Source organism: Grammomys surdaster, unplaced genomic scaffold (assembly GCF_004785775.1).
Source record: "Grammomys surdaster isolate TR1022 unplaced genomic scaffold, NIH_TR_1.0 126219, whole genome shotgun sequence".
Classification (NCBI taxonomy): Eukaryota; Metazoa; Chordata; class Mammalia; order Rodentia; family Muridae; genus Grammomys; species Grammomys surdaster.
Genome location: NW_021621022.1, coordinates 7,561,915 through 7,589,637, shown reverse-complemented (window position 1 = coordinate 7,589,637; position 27,723 = coordinate 7,561,915). Strand labels below are relative to the sequence as shown.

The window sequence follows — 27,723 nt, the reverse complement described above, 5'->3', positions numbered from 1 at the left end:
TTAAGAATAATCTCTTTCCTTTTTTATTGAGGTTTTGCTTGAGACAGTTTTGACATATACCAAAGGTTGTCCTTAATCATGGTCCTCTTGCCTTGGCCTTCCACTTCTCATATTATAGGTGTGCTACCATACATGACTAAATTTCTAAGATCTATACGCTGACCTGCTATTTCAAGGGAGAAAGCATAATATTATTCTCCAAGTTCTTTAGTTTACAGTGAAAATGATTCACTTTGCTTTTAATTTTAAATTATTAATAACTGATAATTATAATCACTGTAAGCTAAGTTAAACTGTCTTTTTAAATCTTCAAATTATGCTAATTTCTATCAGCTCTTGTTTATGTTTTTTCATTGTCTTTTAGTTTAAGAAGTACAATAAAAATCTTACTGAAATAAGAAAGAGAGTGCTTGAGATGGCCAATTACATCAACATGGTATGATATATTTTACGAAATGTAACTTTAAACACTTTGTGAAGGGTTGTTCTTGAGTGCTGTTATGGATGAACAAGAATCTAGGAAGGAAAGCAAGCCTCCTGGGACTATGAGTGCCATGGCTTTTGAGGAATGACTATGAATGTTGCTATTTCATTAGATATTAATACCATATGTTCTTAGGACTAAACGATAACAGTCAAGTTTTATTTGGAAGAATTTTATTTCACAAAATCCACTTAAGAAAATACTGGTAACCAAATTCTAGTTGAAAATTATTTCAGGGAGTTAAAATAAACAAGACACAAAGCAGGTCTACCAACTCTAGAGCTGTAGAACCTCTCTTACCCATTTTTTCTCATTCCATCTTGAAAATAACTCTCAAGAAAGTACTTAAATGTAATGTTCAGGAGCACTTTATCTGGAGAAGTCCAGTAATGCTCAGGTGATAAAGGAAATGATATACATGATGGTTTTTGAAAAACAAAGTGCATTGGAAATATTTAAAAACTGATCTCACTATTATAATTCATTGCTTTGCTATGGGTTCTCTTTGGACAGCTTTACAATAAGCTTGATACCCACGTGGCCTTAGTTGGAATGGAAATCTGGACTGATGAGGATAAAATAAAGATAACACCAGATGCCAACACCACCCTGGAAAACTTCTCTAAGTGGAGGGGAAGTGATCTGCTAAAACGAAAGCATCATGATATTGCCCAGCTAATCTCGTATGTATAATTTTCTCTTAGCACAATGAGGATATGTGAGAGTGTAGGTGCGATTTAAAAAGCTGCACACAGATTTTTATTTGTTTGTTTTTTTAACACACTCCGATGGGTCCTTGTTAAATATGTCTTTGCTTTGGGTCCAAGTAGTGTCCTTTTTCTTAAATATAGATAAGGCGATCATTTATTAGAAATTTGTTTTATTCAGTCTACACACAAAAAAAGGACAAGTGTAGATCATGAAAAGAGGACTTGAGACTCTATGTTTAGAAGAACTGATTGACTTTAGCCTTGAGTTAGGGGAAAGTTATAGAATCAAAGTAAGATTGAGCATTATATCAAGACCCTACTCTTAAGGCTATTTGCCTGAAAGATCATTTAATAAGAAGACCTAAAATAAATATAATGAATGAAAAAAGCCTTGTACTTACTTGGTGTATGAAATCAAGAATGTACCCCCAGTACAGGTTCATGGCTTCAGTGGGCATGAGACAGGAGGAAGCTGCCTCTGTGGACTTGAAATGGCTAGCGAATCTCCTTCCTCAGGGAACAGTTCATGCCATGGAAATGGGTGTCCTATGTCCAGTAGAATTAATTTACATTTTAAATTGATCATAACAAACCAGTTCAAAACTTATGTGTTAATGTCAGCTTAATTAATATAAATATGCATATATACACACAAATATATACACATATAAACATATACATATGCACATATGTATATGTATACATATACATATGGAGAGAGAGAGAGGAGAGAGAGAGTTCCAGGCTGTATTTCTGTTGTATGGCCATTTCAACATAGTAGGATCTTAAAAAAGTTTTTGGGTTCTCTCAAACAAGCATTCCATGAAACTCAGGAGAAACCTGAATCATTGTGACCTAACCCTCAAGTTTACACAGCACCACAACGGATGTATACACTTAACCACAATGGTTATATGCTCTTAACCACAATGGTTCCATGAACATAACTAAAATTCCATACTATAGGGCCCACTTAAAGGTGCTCATCAGTCTGTGAGCACTACAAGGATGACTCATTGGCAGACATGGTGGAGAACAGCAGACACAATTCCTTCACTTGGGAAAGTGACTTCTAGATTGAAACACACTTTGGTATGGAGTTTGTTCTTTAAAGAGAAACTTAGCGAGTTCCTGAGCTATGATCTTAGTAGCTAGAAAACCTAAATGATTTGAACTCTCCCAAATCAGTCAAATTGCTGTGTATCAATATACTACAGAGTAATGGTGTAGAAAGATGAAAATCACAGACAAGATTTAAATATGTAGCCAAAGGTTAATGGAATACTAAGAAGAGGTTTCTTAAAGAGATGATTTCAAAAAGAAAAAAAGTGACAGTCATTCTCTGTATGGAAGATTTGCTGTTCCAATTTTAAATTGTAAGTCTTGACATTTACTAGACAAATTAACAAGATGCCTATGTTCAGGGACAGCCAGATAAGAATATTAATGTCCAAATGTACTCTATTCGTGGAGAAAAGAAACCAAAATAGATAATTACAGAATAGAGGACAGTGTTATTTTTATAAATGTTATCTATGTTGAGAATGGATAACATACAAAAGTAGAATCAAGTATTAAATCATCTATAATATGAGTTTAAAATAAGTTACTAACATGATGAATCTTTAAATATGCTAAAATGCCAAAGTATAATTTCCAAATAAAGAGTATGCAAAATCATGTTAAATGAAAAGACAAAATATACAGGGAATGGAAAATGAGGGGAAATTCTATTAATTTTCTCATTTTTCTTGGCAGAATCAATATTTTACCCCATTGATATTTTTTAGTGTGAAAAAACAAGTTGAATCAACTAGTGGAATAAAAAATTTGAGGTGCTTAAATTTTCTGTAAGTCAACAAAGCTCAAAGCCTTGTGCAGATACCAAAAGAACATTGGCTAAGAAGGGCACTGTCAACACTGCTAATTAAAAATAAAGAAATTCTAAAAGCAAACTTAAAGTCAGTAAAATCCATTAACAAATAAATGCAATTGGTCCAAACCTGTTTCTGTTCAGTGCAGAATACTTAACAACATAAATACTTTTAAAATATTACTCCAACAAAAACATTATAAAAAGAACATAAGAATAAGTGCTTAAAATAAAGTATGAAAAAGACACAAAATTTAAAAAAATACATAACATTTAGCTTATAACCAAACAATTATTTATAGGGGAACATTTGCTAGGACTAAAGGCCAAAAGGTTTCCTTTCTTGGTAGAGAATAAGGGATAAATTTAAAAGGAAAATTATAATATCATGAGCACATGGTAAACACTGGTTTTTCTTAAATCTAAATGCTTGGATTTCAACTTCTGTGGAAGACAATATTGGAAAAATACCTCTTACTATTTCAAAACCCGAGTAAATACTTAAGCAATGGCTGGAAACTTAAATTTCTCTAGTACTTGTTTAGAGTTCTAAAGGAATTGTTTATTTTTTTTAAAGTTAAGTTTTCTCATTTTTTTTCTGTTCCTTTCTTCCTTATAGTGCAACAGACTTTTCTGGATCCACAGTGGGTCTAGCCTTCATGACTTCAATGTGTTCTCCTTACCATTCTGTTGGCGTTGTTCAGGTCTGTTTGAAGATCAAATGATGGTTCTATGCATCTCCCAAATTTTTCTACCACTTCTATAGGGAAGGTCGCTAGGGCTACCTACTGTCTGTTTCTGAGTATAATACAGAAACTAAATGGCAAATATTGACCTAACCTTGCATTCCAGGATAAGTCCAATGCATTCATAATATACTGTCTTAATTTAAAATGGTAATGCAGCTTCAGGATCTCTCAATCTAGATTCAAAGGCAGTATCTGCTTGTAGCTTTATTTCTGTGTAAGATAATTTTTAAAGGTTTTGCTATTATAGTAAATTTGGCCACATTCATGGAGTTGGGATATATTCACCACTCTGGTCTTTTGCACCATTGGAATCGAATTGCTACTATTTCTCCCAAATATTTAAGAAAATTCACCAGTAAAACTGTATGTGACTGTAGTTTTCTTTTGATCAATTTTTACTGATTCATTGATTTATTCAGACTGTTCAGATTATCTTTACTTGAGTAACCTTGGTAGTTTCATCTTTCTGGAAAAAGTGTGCACATATTTCAGTGGGCAAAACTGACTGATGATATCCATCACAATCGTTACCATATCACTAACTTATAAGCCTATCCCCTATCTAGTTACAATATTGATTGGGTATATCTTTTTGTTTCTCATGGCCAGTTGCCATTGATGTTTATCAATTTCCTTTATCTTTACAAAGAACATTGATGATTTCAATGGCTTTTTCTCTAAACTCCATTGTATTAATAATTGTCTTCTATTATTACCACATTAAATTTGTTCTTCTTTAACACAATCAGTGCCTCACCACTGTACACTGTTCCATACACTATACACTATACAATGCATTGAGCAGATGTTGTATCTTTTCACCTTAAATACTTAATACTTTTTCTTTTGGGCTTTAACTGAAATACTATTTGTAGGTATTACATAAAATTTTCTATTATTACTTTTACACATTGGCGTATATTCTGTACAATTTTGATTTTGATATTGGTCTTTAGTTAGTGGCTCCATATAAATGGACACAAAATTGTCTCCTGTAAATGTTCTATAATTGTCAATAATATCAAGGTAATCTATAGTGCTGTTTGCATCTGTTGAGTCTTAAAGGAAAGTAGGCATTGAAATATATAAACATAGTTGCTAATTTACTCATTTTTATCTTTCAACTATGTGTTTTTGCTTCATGGGTTTTAAAGCCCTGTTGTTAGGTGGTTAAATAAGTAAAATCATCATCTCTCTGAAGAACAGATCCTTTTATTATCTTACCATCCTCACAGATGTTCATCCCTGAAGTACTGATTATTTGAGAGTCCACTTTGTCTCATTGTTGCACTGACATTTTGGAATTATTGTTCAAATGATAAATTTATGTCCTTACTTGTATTTCTTGATACTTGTGTGTGTGTGTGTGTGTGTGTGTGTGTGTGTGTGAGAGAGAGAGAGAGAGAGAGAGAGAGAGAGAGAGAGAGAGAGAGAGAGAGAGAGAGAGAGATCTTCAGCTGAACTGGACACCAGGAAGAGTATGTCTCCATGAAAAGTACATGGCATTTTCCCCACTATTTTCCTTAGGACCACAGTAACTACAATCTTCGAGTCGCAGGAACAATGGCACATGAAATGGGTCACAACCTTGGCATGATTCATGATTACTTGAGTTGCAAGTGCCCATCTGAAGTCTGTGTAATGGAGCAGTCACTAAGGTGAGGGTGTTGGGGAAAAGTTATGTGTCCCTGGTTTTGATGTACTGTGGTTGGTCCTATCCTTGAGGTCATAGTCATCAACTTGTTCAAGAGTATGTTTAGAATTAGAAGAATCTTAGTAAAATCAACAAGCCTATATTTTTGCATCTTGAATATATATAGCATCCAATAATAAGCAAAGGGCAATGTCACAGGAGCAAAGTTTTATATGAGAAAACATTCAGATGGCAAGAGACAACCCAAGTTTTCATAAGCCACCATGAAGAAGTGAGATAACCCAGGTTTTCAGGGACCACCATGAAGAAGTGTGACCAAAAAGACACACAGCTGTGCTCCTGGGGTAATACACAGCTCATAGAGTCTCTCAGCTCTGGACTCAGACATAGTGCCCACAGCCTTGGTGACACCTCTGTAAGAATACTGGATAGGCCCACACAGATAAAGAATTCATAAGGCTAAATGGTATTGACAACCAAACATTACTCTAAGTTTTAAAAAATTCATTCATTTTACTTAATTTCATTTAATTCATAATAATTTAATATTTGACTCCTTTCATGACAAACCTTTACAATACCAGCTGAAAATAAATAAATAATTTATTTACATGCGAATGGTTGTTTTGCCTGCATGTATGTCTGTGCACCACTTGCATATGGTGTCCTTGGAGTCCAGAAGAGGGCTTTATATCTCCTAAGGCTGGAGTTACAAACAGTTACAGAGCTGCCATATGGGTGTTTGCAGTCAAACCAGGATCCTCTGAAGGAGCAGCTAGAGGACAAGTTTAACTGCTGAGCCATCTCTCCAGCCCCAATATATAATTTAAAAGAAACATGCTATACTAAAAATACATTCTCTCTTTGGGGGGTAGGGTAGCTCTTTTTTTTTAAACTTGTGTTATTTACACAGTGTATGGTGCAAAAATATTATTATATTTTTGTCAAATTTTCCATAAACTCAAAGTGGATGATTATAGGGAAAGAATTTTTGAAGAAAAATATAATGTCCCTCATCAGAAGAATAAATAGAGAAAACATGGTATATTTACACAATGAAGCTGTTAACAATCAAACAAAGAAACAAAAAAAGAATAAACAAGGAAAAAACTGACAACATGAAATGTGCAAGCAAATGGTTGGAACTAGAAAAAAAAATCATCCTGAATGAGGTAACTCAGTTCCAGAAAGACAAACATGATCAGCCAGTATCACAGACCCTTCCTTTTGCACCACCAGAGGGGAACATATAAAGGGACCTGAGGCTAGACATAGAGTGAGAAATTTGGAACAACCAGTCCTAAATGAGATCCTGTTCCTACTCTCAGAGTTCAAGAAATCAGTGGGAGATGAGGTGCAAAGACTATTAGAGCCAGAGGGGATAGAGAACACAAGAAAACAAGACCTCTAAATCAACATGAGCAAAGCTTCTTTGAACTCACAGAGACTGAGACAGCATGCACAGGGTATGCATGGGTCTGTACCAAGTTGTCTTGTATATATTATGGCTTCCAGAGTAGGGATTTTATAGGATTACTTCATGTTCAAACAAGTGGGTCTCTGATTCTTGTGCCTTCTCTTGGTCTCTTTTCTTCCTGTTGATTTGTCTTGTCCAAATTTGATGTGATAGTTTTTGTTTTATACTATTATATTTTATTTTCTTATTTTTAGAATTATCTCTTAGAAGCCCATTCTTTTCTGAATGGGAGGGGAAGAACTGGGAGAAATAGAGCGAGGGAAAACCATAATCAGAATATATTATGTGAGGGAAAAATCTATTTTTAATAAAAGTGAAAAAAAGAAGAAGAAACTTCTCACAGGAAAGAAAATGGAAAAGATATTTATATCTCTGTCTTATTGAAAAAATTTTCAGGTAGTCTTATCTTGAATGAATCTCTCTTTCTGTACAACACACACACACACACACACAAACACACACACACAAACACTTCCTCATTTATGTTCTTACCTTTATGCCCACTTTATTAGATTATTTTTTCATGCTCCTTCCATGAGAAGGATCTGGCTTTCCTCCAGTTGCATAATTGTCATCTCTCCCAGATGTTATTGCATGTTTAAACCTCACCTTCATTAATAAGATGAAAAAAATGACAACCGATACTTGTCTAAGGGAGTATGAGTTCTTAGATCTTTGCATAAACATGATTCCATTATTCCAAAATGAAAGTATGACATAGACAGACCAAGGTGCATTTTTGTTCCTGTTGGAAGATCAGCATGCTATACTTTGAGAATGGTTTCCAACTAAGTTGAGATGTTTATGTTCACACAGGAGGGTGAGGATAGAAATGAAGATGTTCTCACATCTTAGCACTTGGTGTGTTGGATTTGACCTTTGAGGTAATTTGTAATTATCCTTGTAACTGATATCAGCCATTACTTCCCATATAGAAAGCATGATTGCACTGGTTTTTCTCCTTCTCTATCTACATAGGTTCCACATGCCTACAGACTTCAGCTCCTGCAGTCGTGTCAATTACAAACAGTTTCTTGAAGAAAAATTATCCCATTGCCTTTTTAATAGCCCATTGGCATCAGATATCATATCCACCCCAGTCTGTGGAAACCAGTTACTGGAAATGAACGAGGACTGTGACTGTGGCACTCCTAAGGTACTTCTAGCCCTTTAAATAATCTAGTTCATTTATCAATTGCTAAGAATATATATATATCCTACTCTAAAAATGAACTTCTTGGAGCTTTTGGATAGGTAGGTATTTTTCAGGCTAATATGATGGGTTATGAAGAGCTTAATATTTCTTTATCCTCCTCATTAGATCTCTTTCCATCCTTACTTTTTAACACCCTTCACCAATATGGACTTTGTGTCTTCATCCCTAGCATTCTGGTTGAAATTCTTCAGGTAGCTCAAGTATGTTATTGAGCATCACTTTAAGCATAGCAATATGGCATTATTTAGTAAATCATTAAATGATTAGTAAATCATTTACTTTCCAAGGCTCACAGACCCGACTAGAGCAAGAGTCAACATCTAGACCCGGGTGTTACTTATTGACTCCCACACTCACTTGCAGGATGGATTGCTACATCACATTTCTCACATCTGTCAAGACTCAGAAGTTATTGGCGTCACAATCCTTGTCCTGATCTCACCCTCTTCACGGGCCAGCCAAAATTCTAAGTAGGGTTCTGCCCTAACCCCATTATTGTATTTAAAAGGAGTGATGCATGATTTCTTCTGAGGATTAGCTTTATGGTGACTTCAGAATAAGATTGAAGATTTATTTATTCTAACTTCAAGGATGATCTTCCCCTGGTGGTATTTACACTTCAATTAAGAGAAGTAGTTTTAACTCTAAAGATATTGCAACAGTTGAAGTCTCACTTTTCAATAGGAATCTTGACAGATGCAATGGGAATTGCCTGAGATTCTAGGTTCTCTAGCTCCACTGCAGAAAGGGTTTGGGGTTCAGATCTACCAAAAACACCAAAAGCATATTGCTTTCATGGGAGTTCAACTATTTGACATTGGAATGTGATGTCCCTGACAAATGTGTTGGATCACATTAGTGGTTATTCTGGGATATGTACTAGAATCTATGTTGAGGATGGAATTGAATTGAAGATGACATAGAAGCATAACCGATGAGTTTAATTAAGTTGGATTTTTCTGAAAAATGTCTTTTTCCTTTTGTTTTCTCACATTTTATCAAGAAAAATGAACCCATTAATATTTATATGAAGGACTTGAGGGAAATATATTTGCGTAAAAGGATAGAAAGAATATGTCTGTTAAAATATATGTAAGAACAAGTCAGAAAAAAATCAAGCCACCAGCTGCTCCGACTCCTTCTAATAATGTCTTGGTTTATACTTATTGTACTGAACGAGAATTTTTAATGATACAAAGTAATGGGTATACCTGACAAATAATCTATATTATGAATTGTACTAAAATAATACCTGCTTTCATCTGTCGCTGATATTTCCTAGGAATGTACCAACAAATGCTGCGATGCAAAGACCTGTAAAATTAAAGCAGGTTTCCAGTGTGCCCTGGGAGAATGCTGTGAGAAATGCCATGTAAGATTCAGATGTTTCATTTTTTATAATTATGATTATTTGTCTATATTAATGGTCCACTGATTGTGTTACGTCAAACAGGCAGGGCAGTGTTTTCCTTCTTTGAAAATAAAGACTCAATCACTAACTGGATACTTTACAAATTCAGCCAGATATCCAAAATGCAAATAAGATATTATCTCATTTTCTTTTGAGTGAATGGTAAGTCTTAGGGCAGAAATTGTGAAAAATAGGATGTCTCCTGTTACAGGAGATATTAGAAAAAATGATGTGTCAGGCGAGCTCCTGGCCTGGCCACCATGTTTCCACTCTAATTTCCCAAACTAAAGGTGGCACTGTCTGACCAGTGGCACCAGCCTGGGACCCATGAGATGCTGGCATGGCTGTTGCCTCTGCCAATCAGCTCCATGGCCTCTATGACTCTAGGCATGGCTCTTGGACCAACTCTGCCACATCCATGCGGTAGATATAACAATTCCCAGTACCTGGTAGAAAAAAAAGACTCTTAATGCTTAAAGATTAACCAAGTAGATTTCTATATCAGCAAATACTCAATCTACAAGATGCCCACACAATTAGAATTGTTAACCCAATTACCTAACCTTGATATAAATAACTACCTGAGACTGCTAGAGACAGGAGGGTGACATCCACAGCCATCTAGCCTCTCTCCCACTCCCTCTCTTCTTCTTCTTTGTCCTCCTCTCTCTCGCTCTCCCCCAAACTTTTCCACTCCACCTCCCCTTCTACTGCCCAATCACTAGCTCTAGCCTTTATTTTACAAATTAAGGTGGGCAGAAGGTTCTCAAGAAGTCATTAGTATACTGATTCACTCCTTGTCTGCAGCAACCTCCCAGGAAAGCAGAATTTAGCATCAAAATACGGAACCAGGGCTGTCCAAGACAGTCTCCTATTAGTGGCAGCCAGGATAAACCATGAGAATATTATACCAACTGAAAGAAAAGAGAGTCAGCAAGACAAATTCTGCATGATCTCTTGTAAATACAGACTCTAAAAATGTTGACTTTAGGGCTGGGTATGTGATTCAGCTGGCAGAGTGCTTGTCTAGCATAAACCAGCTATGGTGATTCATGCCTTTAATCTCAGCATTCAGGAGGTAGAGATAAGGGGATCCGGAGTTCAAAATCATCACTGGCTGTGTAAAGGGTTCAAGGTCAGCCTGGAATACATCAGACTTCATTTAACAAAAGAGTTGATTGTGCAGATACAGAGTAAAGCCACGGTTATCAGTGGTGGGAAAATGAGGGGTTGTTGGCTAAGGGATATCAACAGGCAGTTACATGGGATTAACGGAGCTGGAGGTCTAGTGTGTAGCAGGCGCATGTTGTGAAAATAGTGGACTTCTAATGTAGTGGAAGTCTGCTGAGAGTGGATTTCAGATGCTCTCTCTATAAGCATACACATACATGCACAAAGGTAACTATACGAGATTGATGTTAATTTGCTGACCATAATAGTTGTTTTATTATAGAGATGTACATACACACACACACCAAAATGCCACACTGTTCACCTTAAATTCACACAGTATAATCATTGAGAAATAAAAAAAGTGGTCACTATTTAATAGACAAACCAACACGAGCAACCATGGCTAGCTCAAGGCAAGCCATTGGGAGTTTCTCTTTCCGCTGCGTCTCATACTGCAGGACCTCCCTAGACCACATCATATTGCACCCGCTTGTATTGATGGATCTGTTAGAAAAGTATTTTAAATTGGCTGGAGCTTTTCCTGTCTTCAATCATGGCCCAGACTCACAAGCACATTATTTAAATCCAAATTCAAGCACTTGTCCTCACTACATGGAGGAAAAAGAAGCAGAGATCTACACTGCAGGGATCGGAGGGCGCTTTACACGAAACTTTTTTGCTTACTGGAAAACGGAATGATTTGGTTTTAGATTTAGATTTAGACACCCAAAGGAAGAATGTCTAAATGATAAGAGAGGGTGGGACTCTGTGTGGTTTGTTTTAAGAGAACCAAGCTGGCTGGACCTGTGAGAATTACATTTGGAGGGTTGCTAAACTCTGGCTGCAGTTTTGGTCTGATCCTGTAACTGGTATTAAAACAGTGGAAGTTGTTTGGTGCATGTGGTCTGCGCCTACTCACACAGCTAGCAAAGGATGGGCCTCCTTTGATTTCGAAGGAAATAAGGGCAAAATTTATGGTACTGTTGCAACAGAATTCATATAGCAGGAGGATACTTGGCTATTTCTTTTTTCACAATATAACATTCCATAACAAGAGCTGACAAGAAATGCCCTACTCTGAGATGAAAAGAACAGAGGAAACTCGATGCCTGGGAAAGTCTTGAGGTATGCGGATCTGCTGTTTGCAGATCTGTCTCCCTTTCACTTCACTAGCGAATGCTGAAGTTACAGACTTAAATCTTGTAAATCATGACAAAGAAGCATTCAACAAAGAGAGAGGTACAACTCCCTGCATGCCATCTGAGACATTGCCCAGTGTGCCTCTTACATTACTATATGCTTCTTTAATGTTCATATTGCAAATTCAAAAATTAATTGTTTGAAGACTCAGAGTATTGGCCCAACATCAACACAAGTGACATGATATGAATGTAGTGCATAAATGAATCACAGTAAAATTATGCCATGGCTCAGAAGACTAAATGGTTTGTTTGTGCTAATCTAAGGAGTCAGGGCAAAAGGAAGGGTGACCCATGCTTTCTATTTCTGCTTCCTTGCAGCTTAAAAAGCCTGGGGTTGTGTGCAGAGCAGCAAAAGATGAGTGTGATCTTCCTGAAATGTGTGATGGTAAATCCAGCCACTGCCCAGTTGACAGATTCAGAGTCAATGGCTTCCCTTGCCAAAATGGGCGTGGCTACTGCTTGAAGGGCAGCTGTCCCACCCTGCAGCAGCAGTGTATGGACATGTGGGGCCCAGGTAAGGATCTGGACTTGTTACTTCTTTTACTGTGACAAAATGCCTAAAGAAGGGGACTTAACAAAATGAGGGTTAATTTTGGCTCCTAGTTCAAGGGGAAGTCCTTCAGGAAGGGGAAGTCAAGAAGGCAGTTGGCTATATTGTATCCTCAATCAGGAAGCAGAAGAAGATGAAAGCCAGGCTTAGTTCAGCTTTTCCTTTTTTATTCAGTCTGGGACTACAGCTCATGGATGATGCCACCCAGACTCAAGGTGGGCTTTTCCTCCTTAGTCAAATATGTCTGGAAGCATCCTCATACATAAACCTAGAAGTGAGTTTCCATGGCGATCCCAACACTCATCAGGTTGATGAGGATGAGTATCACAGGGACGAATTCGCCTCCATGTCTACATCAGTCCAGTAACAGGGTTTGACTTTGGTCAAAGAACCAAGCTATCCCATTCCTCCTATAAACTGTGTCACTTCTCAAAATTATAAATAAGTAGCTTTAACATATTTAATTGGAGTTTTTATACACGAGTACACTGTATTTATATCAAGTCTACCTCTTCCTTTATCTAACTCCTCTCTCTCAGTTCATAGCATTCCTAAACTCCCCTAAACACACACACACACACACACACACACACACACAACCTATTGAGTCCATTTAGTGTTGCTCATATATACACATGTTTAGGATTAACCACTTGATATCGCATAACTTATCTGGGTGCTCATAAGTGATGAAAACTGATTCTCTCTTCCTCCACCGCCATTGGCTCCTATAATTTTTTTCATCTAAGGGTGGGGTCTTGTGGCTTCTCCTATTTCCATTGTGTGTTGAATAATGTGATCATTATGCGGGTCTTATATAGGCAATGATATTGTTGAGATTCCATGGGGTCATAGCTAGAAGACACTGTCTTGCAGCAGACATCTCAGTCCTCTGGCTCTTATATTTTTCTGCCCCCTTTTTTCATAATGTTCCTGGAGCCTGAGGTGTAGGGATTGTGTTGTAGCTGTGCTAAGGATAGGGACCCCAGGGTCATTGTCTTAGTCAGGGTTTCTATCCCTGCACAAAACATCATTACCAAGAAACAAGTTGGAGAGGAAATGGTTTATTCAGCTTACACTTCCACATTGCTGTTCATCATCAAAGGCAGTCAGGACAGGAATTCACACAGGGCAGGAACTTGGAGGCAGAAGCTGAGGCGGAGGCCATGGAGAGGTGCTGCTTACTGGATTGCTTTCCCTGGCTTGCTCAGCTTGCTTTCTTATAGAACCCAGGTCTATAAGACCTGGTAAGCCCAGAGATGGCACCATTCACCACAGGCTGGCCCCTCCCCCCTTGATCTCTAATTGAGAAAATAAATGCCTTTCAGCTGGATCTTTCCTCAAGGGAAGCTCTTTTCTCTGTGATAACTCCAGCTTGTGTCAAGTTGACACACAAAACCAGCCAGTACAGTTATGCATTCCCTACCCTTTTACCATATAATTTGGATCTCTGTAGTAGCCTCTGTCTACTGCAAAAAAAAATATTTTTGAAAAGCTTAATTGGTAAAGAGATGCAAGCTATAGTTGTTAATGGATATAAGGATAAGTGTTTAGAATAAAGTTAGATGCTGTATTGATTTAGAAGAAATGATAACAGTAATTTCTTCTCTAGCATCTATGACCTTTCCAAGTATTGGTAGTACCAGGCATGAATTCCCTTGTATTGAACGAGCTATTAAGTCTAATTAGATATTGCTGGTTATCTCCAAGATATAAGTGCAATTACTGCACCATTGGAGAAATCATGTTGAGCTAGCCATTGTTATGGTCAAAGGAACAACAGCTCCCTTGGCAGCTTGCAAAGTACCTTCCGATGCTTCTGAGGGAAGGATTATAGGTCACAACGACACATGTCACTTAAGAATGTGCCCAGGAGCCATAGACTATTTATGAAATACCCTAGTCACCAGCAGCAGAAAATTCTCTTGGAGTCGTAGCCCAGAGGATATCCCATGGAATCCCTTCAGTAGTACAGGCTATTGCCACTACCTTTGGTTGCCTCCCAGAGCTTGAAAGTAAGACCTATTGCTGAGAATTACATACACTTCAGACAAGGAACTGGAGAAATCAATTTGAATGAAAGCATTTATTAAGACTAAAAAAATTAAGCATAGCAGATAAAGACAAATTTTTTTTCAGATTGATAACTTTTTATTTTAACATCTGTGATGCCCTCATTGTTTGAGGCACGCCTTTAATCCCAGCACTTGGGAGGCAGAGGCAGGTGGATTTCTGAGTTCGAGGCCAGCCTGGTCTACAGAGTGAGTTCCATGACAGCAAGGGCTACACAGAGAAACCCTGTCTCGAAAAACCAAAAAAACAAACAAACCAAAAAAAGTCCTTTTTTTGTCTCAAATTCAAATTTTTCTGTGCACACAGGAGTGACAGTAGTGTTGGTAGATGGGCCATAATCCCAGATGGGAGACAAATAAATAAAGACACTGCTATTCTGTAGAATGCAGAATAGCAGTGAAGAAGCTTGTGAGGTTTCCATGATTGCTTCTGTTTACTGAAAGTTTACTGGCCACACTAAGGAAATCATAACATAGGCTTTAAAATAAAGTGTTATGTAAAGATAGCTGAAAAGATTAAGCCCAAATCCAAACTGTATTCAAAAGCTCAATCAGAAAGTCAACTTTAGAGTGTACAAGTGTGCTCACCTCTGTGTGAAATGTATAAAGATCTTGAACTCATGGAAGGAAATAGTAGCAACCCACTTATCATGGTATAGGGAGGAAATAGGGAGCCATTGGTCTAAGGTTACAGAATTCTACAAGATGAAAAAAAGAACAATATTTAAAAAGAAAATTAACATTTGTACTTCCTGGACGATGTGTGTACACTGCAATGCATTAAATTTCTGTGGTCTCTTGCTCAATGCTTTCAAACTCCTAGTTAAATGGCACAGAGAGTATTTATTCAAAATTAAATGAAGCTACATATTCCTAATGATATTTCAAAAGTGTCATTGCATGACTGAAACCTCTCATTATGCCTGAAAAATATATTTAATCAAAACTGAGGACAGAAATAAAAAAAAATCTGTTATCTACAAAATACCTAGAAAGCAAGACACCTCAAGACCTTCTAATTAATCCTAGATAAGCTCTTCTATACCCAACAAGTATAGACTAAGATACATTCCAAGGAGCAACGTCTTTGAGCCATCCGGAGGTACCCAGATGTGCTGGAGTCTAGATTCAGTGATCCTGTTCACAGTTATGGGAGCTGGTATTCTAAACTAAAGTCAATAACAACACTGGTTCTGTTGGTTCATCTCATGTATCCCTTGCCCAGCTTTACCACAGGACAGTCTCAGCTTGCCAGCCACCCAGGTAATGAAACAGAGACTTTTTAATAATTACGAAAGCTTGGCTTTAGCTTGGCAAACTCTTTTTTTTTAATTATTTTTATTGGATTTTTCTTTATTTACATTTCAAATGTTATCCCCTTTCCCCATTCCCTCCGAAACTCTCATCCCATCCCCCCTCCCCTGCTTCTATGAGGGTAGTTCCCCACCCACCCACCAACTCCTGCCTTCCCTTAAACTGGGGCATCGAAGCTTGGCAGACTCTTAACGAGCTCATCTAAGTAAACTCAACCATCTAGCGCTATCGCACCACGTGGCTTGCTAGTTACCTTTCACTAAGTCCCGGCACCTGTTTCTTCCTCCATGGCTATCTGGCTAACCTCTCACCTCTGACTCTTTCCCAGAGTTCCTATCTCTGCCCGGAAGTTCGCCTATCTTCTGCTTTGCTATGCATCATTCATCACTTTATTAAAACAATGAGAAGGTGATGGAGAAGATGTTTACAAAACAATGAGGTGCCCAGATGTGCTGGATGCAAAGACAACCTTTACACAGTGCACAAGAGATTATCCCAGCATAGCTTCCTTAGATGGCAGCAATCCAAGGAAAGAAAATCCTACATGCTTAAGTGAAGCTCAACATGCCCTGTGTATTACCCAGTAACACACAAGAATGGTTATGTTTATTACTAGGTTGGTTATGAAAGGATGGTTATGGTATTAATTTCTTCTGTCTGATTCTATTCCAAATCTTGTTACCTCTTTATCTAGGGATGTAGTATGTTTTATCCATAGGTTTTTTTTTTCAGTGCCTGACTTTAGTTTATATCGGAATTATTTATTGAATTAATACAGAGCATTTATTAGGTATTGAATGGAGAAGACCATTACATTGTTCATTCAAAGGTAGCCGCCATAAAATATGAGAAAAGCAGATTTGTCTTCAAATTCCAAATATTGTGATTCACAAATGATCATATTTATTTTAAATTAATCTGGGAAAAGTTTATAACATGATTTCATAATAAAAATCACAGTTTTAGCCTCCAAGATAATCCTGCAAATCAAAACACACGGTACCAAAAATGTTATTATGGTATAAGCAGATATTTCACAATAGTAAAGAAATGAAAATGCTCAATTAATAAAGGCTAAAACCATCTTCACTCAATAGCTCTACAAGGAGTGGTAATTAACCTTTAACCCTCTACATCTGTGACCCAGCAAAGAGTTGTGGCAGGCATTGAGAAAGATGGGACAGAATTCTGCAAGGAGAGATGAGAAGGGGGGATAAATTTGGGGTGTAAATAAATAAAATAATTAATAATAAAAAAGAAAGATGGGACAGGAAGTTCACTTAACATCCCACATTGCTTGCAAAATATGGAAATGTTTATAAAACAAAGATTTGAAAAACTAGACCACAGACACCGCTTTGCCTTTCTTTACCCTAGCCACTGAATTCAGAAACATTTATTAGTGAGAATTTTTCTTCCAATGCTGTTTTATATGGCAATGAATAATTGAAGAGGAATTTAAGAATCAATGGATAAAGATGGATCAAACAATTGAGAGTGCATTAATCCAGTATCAGTCCCACTTGTCTTGTACTGTAGAATGCTTAAAGTCTGTGGAAAGCACAGGGATGTTACTGGTTGAGGAAAGATAGTTATGAAGGTGACGGTGGACATAAGCCTGATACTTTCAAAAACTATTAGAATCAGTTACTCAGAAATTAGGGATTTTGATTACAATCCTTCCTTTGCTTATATATGAAATTATTTGCTTTCAGCATATATCAGTTTTGTTATAATAAGGAATTAATATGTTCCTAAGATCCAAATAATCCAGGAAATATAGTCACAAGTACTTTTATCATCTTAAATATCAAAACATAAAATTCATTAAGAATGTTGCAATATTATACAATTTTTCTTGAATAAAAAACAATCTTTATAAATATTTGCTGGTTTTATTTTTGTTAATTACCCATCAAATGTTTATCTAAAGTTTGCCAGTGTATAAGAGTTATTCAACATTGAGTGGGGCAGCTTAGATTCAGGGTTTGAGGGTTCAACTTGGGGAGAAATGGGTGAAACTGACTTCTGTATTTTCCTGTGTGACTCAAAGATAATCTTCATTTCCTTATTGATAATCTGAGACAACAGGAAAAATGGCTAATATTTATCACCTACATACTACTGAATAGGCCGTTCTCAGTGATATGTATATGTATATATATATATATGCATATATAACCAACTCATTTAAATGTCTCATCAAACCTATGAGTTATACTGTGGTGGTGTAGGCCATAATGACCAGCAGTTATGTGTTTATGCATTTAAAGTATATATGAAACAGTGAATGAACTTTATGTTTTGAGTTGGCCCCTATTCTGTAGCTATCACATGGTTTATCTGAAAATATCTCAAAGTATAAAAAGATTTGCAACTTAAAACCTTTCCAGTCTCAATGATTTTGGACAAGGAATATTCGATCTGTACTTTTAATTCTAACTTTATGTTTTGTTAACACTTCATATTATTATATTTTCTATCTATTATCTCTACAAATATGCCACTTTCATCTGTGCCTGATCTCAGGAACCAAGGTTGCAAATGCATCATGTTACAAGCAGAATGAAGGTGGGACAAAGTACGGATACTGTCACGTGGAGAATGGCACACACATGCCCTGCAAAGCAAAGTAAGTGTCTGTATTGTTTAAATCTTCTCTCCACAATCCCCACCAGGACAATGACACATTTTCTCCCACATATGCTGTCATATTCTAGTTCAAAAGAAAGTGACTTCTAGGCTAGATGATAGTTCAGAGGTTAAGATCACTTGCTGCTATCACAGGGGACCTGGGTTCAAGTCCCAGCACCCATGTGAAGGTTTCTAACTACCTGTAGCTATAATTCCAGGGGAACTGAAGCCCTTTTCTGTCTTCCATCAGGGACCTGGCATGCAGGTGGTACACATACATACATGCAGAGAAAACAGCCATACACACACAATAAATACGCCTAGAAAAAAACTGAAAGAAAAATGGACGTACTTTAGGTATGTTTTTCAAGCTAGTGCTTTTCATTATGAGTTTCTGGGTAGAAATATTTTTATCTGCACAGAAATCAACCACTACAGGATATATATATATATAATTATATTTAAATTTATCATGACATTTGCATGATAAAGATTATAGCATGAAAAGTGAACGACAATTCACCCAAAGAACCCATTTTAATTTCAGTATTGACATCTTGAAAAAAGCAGGATAAAAGCTACACCAGATGAACTTGAGATTTTTTGAAAACATTCTTTTATTCTGTAACTTTAAGACAACCTTTAAAATTCAACTTAGATATGTTACTTTATTTATTCATTTTATATACATATATTAGGGTGTGAATGAAACAGTTATGGAAAAAGAACTACACAGGGTTTAGCCAAGCAATACATGAGGTGTGTGCAGGAAGGTAGTGGGGCTGGTCCATCCCTCCTCTGTAGCCTATGGGTATATTAGCCTGTTACAACTGTGTTAACAGCAGATAATGAGTGTAACATGATGCTCAGACATTTGTCCCTCTTCAGTCACCACCTAGTCACCAAGTATCCATTGTCTATGGTGGGCATTTATCTCTACATTTTCTATGTCCAGTACATCCTTACAATTTTGTTATGAATCATTGGTTCTTGAAAAGCACACAGCAGAGTGTAGAATAGCTGTGTCTTCCTAATTCAGCACCCATATCTTCTCTAACCAGGAGCAGTAGCAGCACAGTCTCATTCTCTCCCTTCTAGACTATGTGTTCACAGGCTTCCTCTGAATTTCACATACAGCAATTGACTATGGTTTCATTGGCTTTGGCTTGTCTTATATTTTGTGCTGGTTGGCTGATGGCTTCCCTGCATGTTGATCAGTTTAATCTGCAGGTTCAGAGGGAGAACTCTGAGTGCCATACTTAATGCTTTGAAATATCAAGAGACCTCTGGGTTGGTGCAGACTGCTCTCCTGTGGAAAATTGAGCCATTTAACTTTCAGAGCTTATCTGAGGGAAGTAAACTAATAAAAAATAAACAACTTCCTAGACACCTTTGTAAGGTCAAGGATATGCCCTTTGAGCATCTTCTAGCTGCATCCCCACTTCTCTCAGTCAGTGATTGGCTTCACCATCTCCACTCATCACATTCAGTCCTAATTTGCTTTCTGTTTCTGTGATGAAGCACCCTGACCAAAACCAACTTTTGGAGGAAAGGAATTGAATGACTTACACTTCCATGTTACAGTCTCTCATTGAGGGAAGCCAGGACAGGAACTGAAGGCAGGAGCTAATGCCAAGGCCCTGGGGAGTTTTAATTACTGTTTCAATCTTCATGGTTTACTCTGTTTTCTTACACATCCCACCCAGTACGACCTGCCCAGGGATGGTACTGTCCATAGTGAAGCTTGGCTTTCCTACATCAATAATTAATCAAGAAACTACCATATAGACATCCCCACCAATCTGATGGGGATAGGTCAACTAAGGATTTCTGTCCCTAGGTGACTCCAGTTGGGTCAAGTTGACAAAAACTAACCAGCACACATTTCATCATCAAAACTGATAGGAAAAACAAATGACTGGAAATGGGGCATGCTCCCTTCTTCAAGTCCACCTTGTAGAATTTAGGTTTAAGATTCTGCCCTCTCCCCATTAGCCATAACTTAGCCAATTGACAAAAATTATTTGTAAAGGTATCTATACTTCAGAAACAACATATTTCACTAATATCTGAGTCTCCTATTAATGCAGAATGCATGGGTACAACTAGAAGCTAGAAGGGAGATATTATTTATTAAATAGCCAAAGTTGGTTTGCGTTTGTGTAAAACTGAAATTTGGATGCTGGGATAAAGTTTGTAATTTGTTGTTTTTGTTGTTGTTGTTGTTGTTGTTGTTGTTATTGTTTGTAGAGATGTCATGTGTGGGAAGTTGTTCTGTGAAGGTGGATCAGGTGATTTGCCCTGGAGAGGACTTACAATATCTTTCCTAACATGTAAATTATTTGATCCTGAAGACATCAGTCAAGGAGTAGACATGGTGGCCAACGGAACCAAGTGTGGAAAAAACAAGGCAAGTCAAAATTGTGCTTTGACAGTTCATTATCCCACATATGGACCTCAATTTTAGCTCAGTGCTGGTTATTACGAATTCTATAATCATAATCCACCTACTCCTAGGGTGATAAAGGCTGTAGAAGAACAAAAGAGAAAGTAAAAGATATGGAAACCATTAGGAAAACTGTTAACACACACAGTAGTAAGTTCAGAGATGTAAGAGCCTTCACGGTAAACTTGGTGATGCAATGCTAGCACAAAGAACCAATGCTGTCCCTTCTTGCCTCCTGCCATTTCCAGCTGCTGTTGCACCCATTCATGCCTCATGCTCACTACCCAGAAGTGCAGAAGCAGGAAACACAAGGCCATCCCTTGTGGACCTTTTCTTTCTTGTTTTTTTGTTTTTGTTTTTCAAGATTATTTATTTTGTGTATGTGAGTACAATGTCACTGTCTTCAGACACAACAGAAGAGGGCATTGGATTCCGTTACAGATGGTTATCAACCCCATGTGATTGCTGAGAACTGAACTCGGGACCTCTGGAAGAGCAGTCAGTGCTTTTAACTGCTGAGCAATCTCTCCAGCCTGTGCATCTTTTCATAACAAGAGGATGTTTTCCTCTGAAGCATAGTATGGCCACCAACATGACATGAGTTTTCATTGTCAGAGTTTTATCACCCAGTTGCTTGTAGGGTCAACTTGTAGTGTAGTAGTCAGCTGCCCTGACAAATGACAAGGAAGTATCAAAATTGGCCTATGTTTAAGCTCACTTGTTGTACTAAAGAAGGCCCAGAAAGCACATAGGTACCTACCCTATTAATAAAGCCAAGTGTCTGTAGTCATCTTCCATGCATGTCAAACCATTCATATTAACAACCACCCTTGAACTAGAGTAAACTTGGATATTTACTGTTGAACATTGTTGAACATGTCCCACTTGCTTTTAACAGAGCATTTTATTCAAATGCAGTCATACAAAGAAAGCTCAAATATAAGGAAATATTGAGAGCAATGCCACACTCCATACCCGTGACCAACTCCTGTCTCCCTTAGAACACCATGCTCACAGTATCTTATTGCATTTGATTTATGCAAGCTTGCATATATCCCTACAATAACATTTAATAAGGACCCACCATGTCCTTAGGATTCCATTATAAAACTTCATAAATATTTGGGTATGGCATCCTATTTTTTATTCCTTGATATTCCAAGATGTGTATTAGTGAAATATGATCAGATATACACTATTTCTCTCTCCAACTCTCCTAGCATCCTCTCCAACACTTCTTCCTTATTACTTCCTTATTACTCCCATTGACCCCCACCACCCTCCTCCTCATGCACATATTTGCCAGGATGTAGAAACATATACAAGAGCATGAAACCTACCAGTTGTCACACACTCAAAGAAGATGAATGCCATCATCTCCAGCAGGTATAAATTGTCAATAGCTCTTTAATAAAGGACAGGACCTGGAGATCATCTATAGCCTCTGTGTAGAAATTGTGGCTAGCTTGATCTTAGGTAGATCTTGTACAGGCAATTGAACCAACTATACCACTCCTAGACATAAACATGAAAGAAATTTATATCCCACTATGGAGATATCAATAATAAACTCCACTTTATGTACAATAGCTAGGAAGTAGAACAAACTTAGATGCCCATCAAGAGATGAATGGCTAAGAAAAATACAGTACGTATACAAAATAGATTATTAGCTGTAAAGAAAAATGAAAGCAGAAGTTTACAGGTGATTGGATAGAACTAAAATAAATTATCCTGAGTGAGGTAATTCAGGCTCAGAAAGACAAACTGTGTCAATTTCAGTACTTCAAAACTGGTGGGTGCTCAATGAATGACAGCTCCTCTGATTAAAAAAAAAAAAAAAAAGCAAAAGGAGAACTATATGCTGCTATTCCATAGGACCAACATTTAATTTCCAGCACCCACATAGCTTACAATAACATGTAACTCCATTCTCAGGAGACCTCACACTCCCTTCTGGCCTCTACAGGCACCAACATACACATGCCATTCTTTCACAGACACATGGATAAATAATGAAATATCTCAAATGAACACATCAAGACATCTGTACATAGTAACCCAAAGTTATTGTGACAGCATGAGCAAGACCCGTATAAGTTCAAGCCATGGAAAATTCCAACAGATGGAGGGAAGGTAGGCACAAAGCCCACCACTAGTTGAGATCCCACTGGAATTCAGTAGCTACTGGATGAAAGAATGTCCATTTTATCTAAAAGCATATCCCCCACCATGTTTGAGGACAGAATTGATGAAAAATTTAAGACTCAATTCCATCCAGTTGTTGACCAGGATGGAGTTGTTGGAAATGCTTCATCAAGCTCATGTTTCCACATCATTTCAGGTATGCATTAATGCAGAGTGTGTGGACATGGAGAAGACATACAAGTCAGCCAACTGCTCCTCGAAGTGCAAGGGGCACGCAGTAAGTTTGGAAAGCTGGCATCTCTCCTTTGCTGAGCCTTACATAGTTTTAGATCTGTTGTGATGAAGCGGAAAGAATACCTTCAGTACTTTGTGAACACAGTCATTATGCTTCTCTGACACTCTGGAGCGTACAGCATGGGAAACGGCCTCTGAGCACCGATTACTGACATCCTTGTACATCATTCATATTTCATGTGGGCAAGCGAAACTTAGCAGAGCAAGGGTCTCTTTCATGTCAAAATCAACCTCATGTGGAAGAATGAGGCCTTGAAGGGTGCACTAAGTCTCACGGTGACATTCACAGCATCCATCTTCCACTAGGTGTGTGACCATGAGCTTCAGTGTCAGTGCAAGGAAGGATGGGCCCCTCCTGACTGCGAGGATTCTGCTACAGTCTTCCGTAGGTAACACTGCATATCCAGCCCAAGAAAACTGTCCCTTTATGCCAAGCTCTTTCTTGTTTGTATCTGTTTGTATTAGCTATTTTCCTGCTGCTGTGATTAAAAGTACCAAAGAAAGGTGACTCAAGACATGACAGGCTTATTTTGGGTCACAGTTTAAGGGTGACATTTGTTATGGGGTGAAGTCATGGTGGCAGGGGAAGCATGAGACATCTGGTCACATTGACTCCACAGTCAGAAAACAGATGAATTCTAGTGTTCACTTCTCTGCCTTTTTCATAAATATTATTTTATTACAATTTGTTTCATAGAATGTATTTTGATTATATTCTTTCCACTTTCCAAACTCCTTCTAGACCCTCTCTACCTCCTCTACCTCCTTACTTACCCTGATTCATGTTCTCTCTCTCTCTCTCTCTCTCTCTCTCTCTCTCTCTCTCTCTCTCTCTCTCTCTCTCTCTCTCTCAAAAATCAAAACTAATGAATAGAGCAAAACAGAAATAATACAAAACTTCACAGAAACACATGGACTCTATCTTGTGTTGACGAACTGGACATGGAGGTCTGTCCTGGAGTGCAATAACATACCCAGTGAGACTCCGTTTGAGAAAACTGACTTCCTTTTCCTAGCAAATGTCAATCACAAGTAGCTTCTTAGTTAGGAGTAGAACATTGTGTTTATTTTCTCTTCTCTTGGCTGGGATTTTGTTTCTTGAGGATTTATTCAGGTTTTGTTCATGCTGTCACGTTCTCGTTGAGCTCATTTGTGTCTGTATCATGCTGTCTCCCTGGAGTCATCCACTATGGTTATGGTGTACTATCCATCCCCAAAATCTCTTTTGCAGCATTCAAATCAGATATTCAACACTCTTGCATTGCCAATTTTCATACAGAAGGCTATCTTCCAACTCTTCATTTGTAAAACTACTTTAATATATCACATTCTTTTGCTTTCTGGGTTTGTTCCCACTTCCACAGTAGACAAGATGTTAGCTAATAGTAACTCATGGGACTCCTGAGAACACTACTTGGATTATGATGGTGGCTCTGGATTCTGTTCTGTGAGTTACTTTCTTGTATTTTGAAGTGTGCTTTTTTGCTCACTCACATACTGCCTACAGGTGGGTTATCCTGATCACTCACATGGTACCTACAGGTGGGCTGTCCTATTCATTCACATGCTGCCTACATTTCATTGGACTCTTCTTTGGGATGTGTCACCTTTTTTAGGACAAGACATAGGATGACTGAAACTGGCCAACATGGCTTTTCCTTTCATTTTGGACTGTTGATGCTCTTACTGACATATCTTTCGGTTGAAGATAAGGCTGTGAGTAGGAGGCAGGTCTCCCACTAGGTCATAAAGGAATGAATGAGCCAGATTGGAAACTTTGGCTCCCACTTGTCATCCATCGTGAAGAATACTCCACACAGAGGAGAGAGTTCTATGAATCTTCTCCTTCCTCCTCTTCTTCCTCTTATTCTTCCTCTTCTTCCTCTTCCTCTTCCTCTTCCTCCTCTTCCTCTTCCTCTTCCTCTTATTCTTCCTCTTCTTCCTCTCCCTCTTCTTCTTCTTCTTCCTCCTCTTCCTCCTCCTCCTCCTCCTTCACCTCTTCATCCTCCTTCCCCCTCTTCCTCCTCCTCCTTCTCTCCTCTTCTCTTGAGTGCCCTCCTTCAACTCCTTTTTCTGCAGGGCTCCAGGGAATTGTCTGGAGCCAGATAAGACCAGCTTTGGTTACTCATGTATCAAGCCCCAGTGTGATTCCCAGAGCTTTGTCCCCAGGGTTCATGAACCAATATTGTTCTATGTTCACAGAGGATGGGAATGGATACCTGGTTAGAAACAGGCCTGAATGAACTATTTGTCCCAAGTTCAACTGCTTTTTAGGAGTTTCAAACAAAAGAATAACTTTTAATTTTAATGTTTAGACTTCAACTTACTTTCTTTTTTTCCAACTTACTCTTTCTTTTTTTTCCAACTTACTCTTTCTGTTTTTCCAAATTCCTTTACTTTCTATCTCCATGAAGATTCTAAACTCTATTACTTTTTAAGGTTATATGATATTATTATCCAATACATTATTCTCTTCAGTTTATCATGATTGGAATGGGGTTGCAGGGTATAGTACATTCAGAACAGAATAAACTATTTAATTAGAAAACTCTTCGATGATTCTGATTTTTTACTAAAAATAACCTTACACCATGACTTTGCTCTTCCTGAAACCTTTATTTTTATGTATTTATTAACCTATGGGAGTTCTTTAATCTTACTAAGTTGGTAAAAATTCTACTTACAAATTTGATACTATCCTCATTGATCCATTCCATAAAGCTCAGAAGAAATATGACACCCAGTGGATCACCAAAACCAGTCCACAAGCACAGAGATATGGTGGGCTGGCATACATAGGCTTCTAGATTAATGGCCTTGGAAAAAGACCTCAAGCTCTACTCTTCAGTGGGTGGTGATTATTGTTCAGCATGAAGAAGAAACAGCACTCTTGGGGCCCATTGCCACCATTAATGCCCACAATGTTTGTGGGAAAATTCATACCTAATAAACAATTTAGGACAGTAAAATTTGCTAAGCCTATGAGTAATCTTTCAGAAAGATTGTCTTCACTCAACTATCTAAAATACATTTAAAAACATTTATTTATGTCACTAAGTATTTCTATTTAGGTATGAGACACCATGTGATATCTTGGCACATTTTGCATTATATAACTTTGAAGTCAGTTTAAACACATTTGCTCCTTCAAACATTTAACATTCTTTTTGCTGTTACATTTCCTGATTTCTCTTGAAATATTTCAAATTTATTCAGTGAAGTTTGTAAAGTTATGGTGCATGATTTTTTCTAATGAATCATTTTATGTCCACTCATTGGAAACACAAATATATAATTATTTTCCCAGTTTGACTTACAGCTTTTAAACAGTTAGTTGGATATATAATATGCAAATCACCACTTTTAATCTGACTCTCATTCTAGCAAAAGTCCTGAAAGAGACTTTAGGTTCTATAAACATGGTTGCCATGTTTCAACTTCACTACCCAGTGACTTGATAACAGACTCTAAAAGCAAAAGTAAAACTAACTTCTTATACACATCAAATGAGCCATATTATATGTGCAAAAAGTCAACATACTACATATAAACATTATCAGATAAAGTACATTGAAGAACATTCATCATTTCTGTTACAGGTACCAATAAATCCCTTTGACAGAATTTCAGCTAAACAGTGAAATTCTTTCTATATCATCCCTAATGTGTAATATACCAGAGCTCATTTGTAGCTGACTACAACATATCTCAATATCCTCTTGACTCTCCCCACCAGCATCCTACTACTGTCTACTTCCTTTTTTTTCTTATGCAATGGCCAACTTTATTCAGTGCATCAGACAATTTATCTTCTGGGGTTTAAGAAAAGTCACATGAGTTATTTTCTCTTGAGTTCAATCTATAAACAATCATAAGGACAAGTTTCATGTGGTGATAAACAAATAACAAGAACCAACTGTAAAGAATAATCTGAAGTAAACTCATTCACTCCTATCTCTGCACTTGAGAGGGTCACCAAACCACATACCAAGAACAATTCCATGAGTTTTGCTTTTGTTTTTTTTAAGAAAGGCAGTCATAAAACACTTGTCATGTTTTCTTGGACTTTTCTCAGTAGTGTAGAGGAATTCTAATCCAGCAACCTGGCTTTTCTGTCAAAGGATCACATTCAAAGGCCTAAGTCTTTGTGACCTAGCTGTCATGCAGCCAAGACGTTAGTATATGCCATAAAGGTAAAATTAGTTTCTAGAAAGAAATAGCTCCTTATTATTCTCAAGCTTCAACCACCTCTGCTGACCTGAACTGAACTACATGAACTCATGAACAATCTCACCTACACGGCACTATACTCACTG

At 37.5% G+C, this 27,723-nt stretch overlaps 1 protein-coding gene across 1 annotated transcript in view; it reads left to right on the top strand.

Annotated features, from left to right (window-relative positions):
• Adam28 (ADAM metallopeptidase domain 28) overlaps positions 1-27,723 on the top strand; it is an 88,013-nt gene that overhangs the window by 15,304 nt on the left and 44,986 nt on the right. Inside the window, exons 8-18 of the mRNA XM_028758737.1 lie at positions 365-436; positions 998-1,167; positions 3,687-3,771; positions 5,344-5,474; positions 7,926-8,103; positions 9,446-9,535; positions 12,268-12,463; positions 18,415-18,517; positions 20,770-20,929; positions 23,310-23,390; positions 23,714-23,792. Coding sequence (XP_028614570.1) covers positions 365-436; positions 998-1,167; positions 3,687-3,771; positions 5,344-5,474; positions 7,926-8,103; positions 9,446-9,535; positions 12,268-12,463; positions 18,415-18,517; positions 20,770-20,929; positions 23,310-23,390; positions 23,714-23,792 — 1,345 coding nt within the window. The remainder of the gene's footprint in view (positions 1-364; positions 437-997; positions 1,168-3,686; positions 3,772-5,343; positions 5,475-7,925; positions 8,104-9,445; positions 9,536-12,267; positions 12,464-18,414; positions 18,518-20,769; positions 20,930-23,309; positions 23,391-23,713; positions 23,793-27,723) is intronic.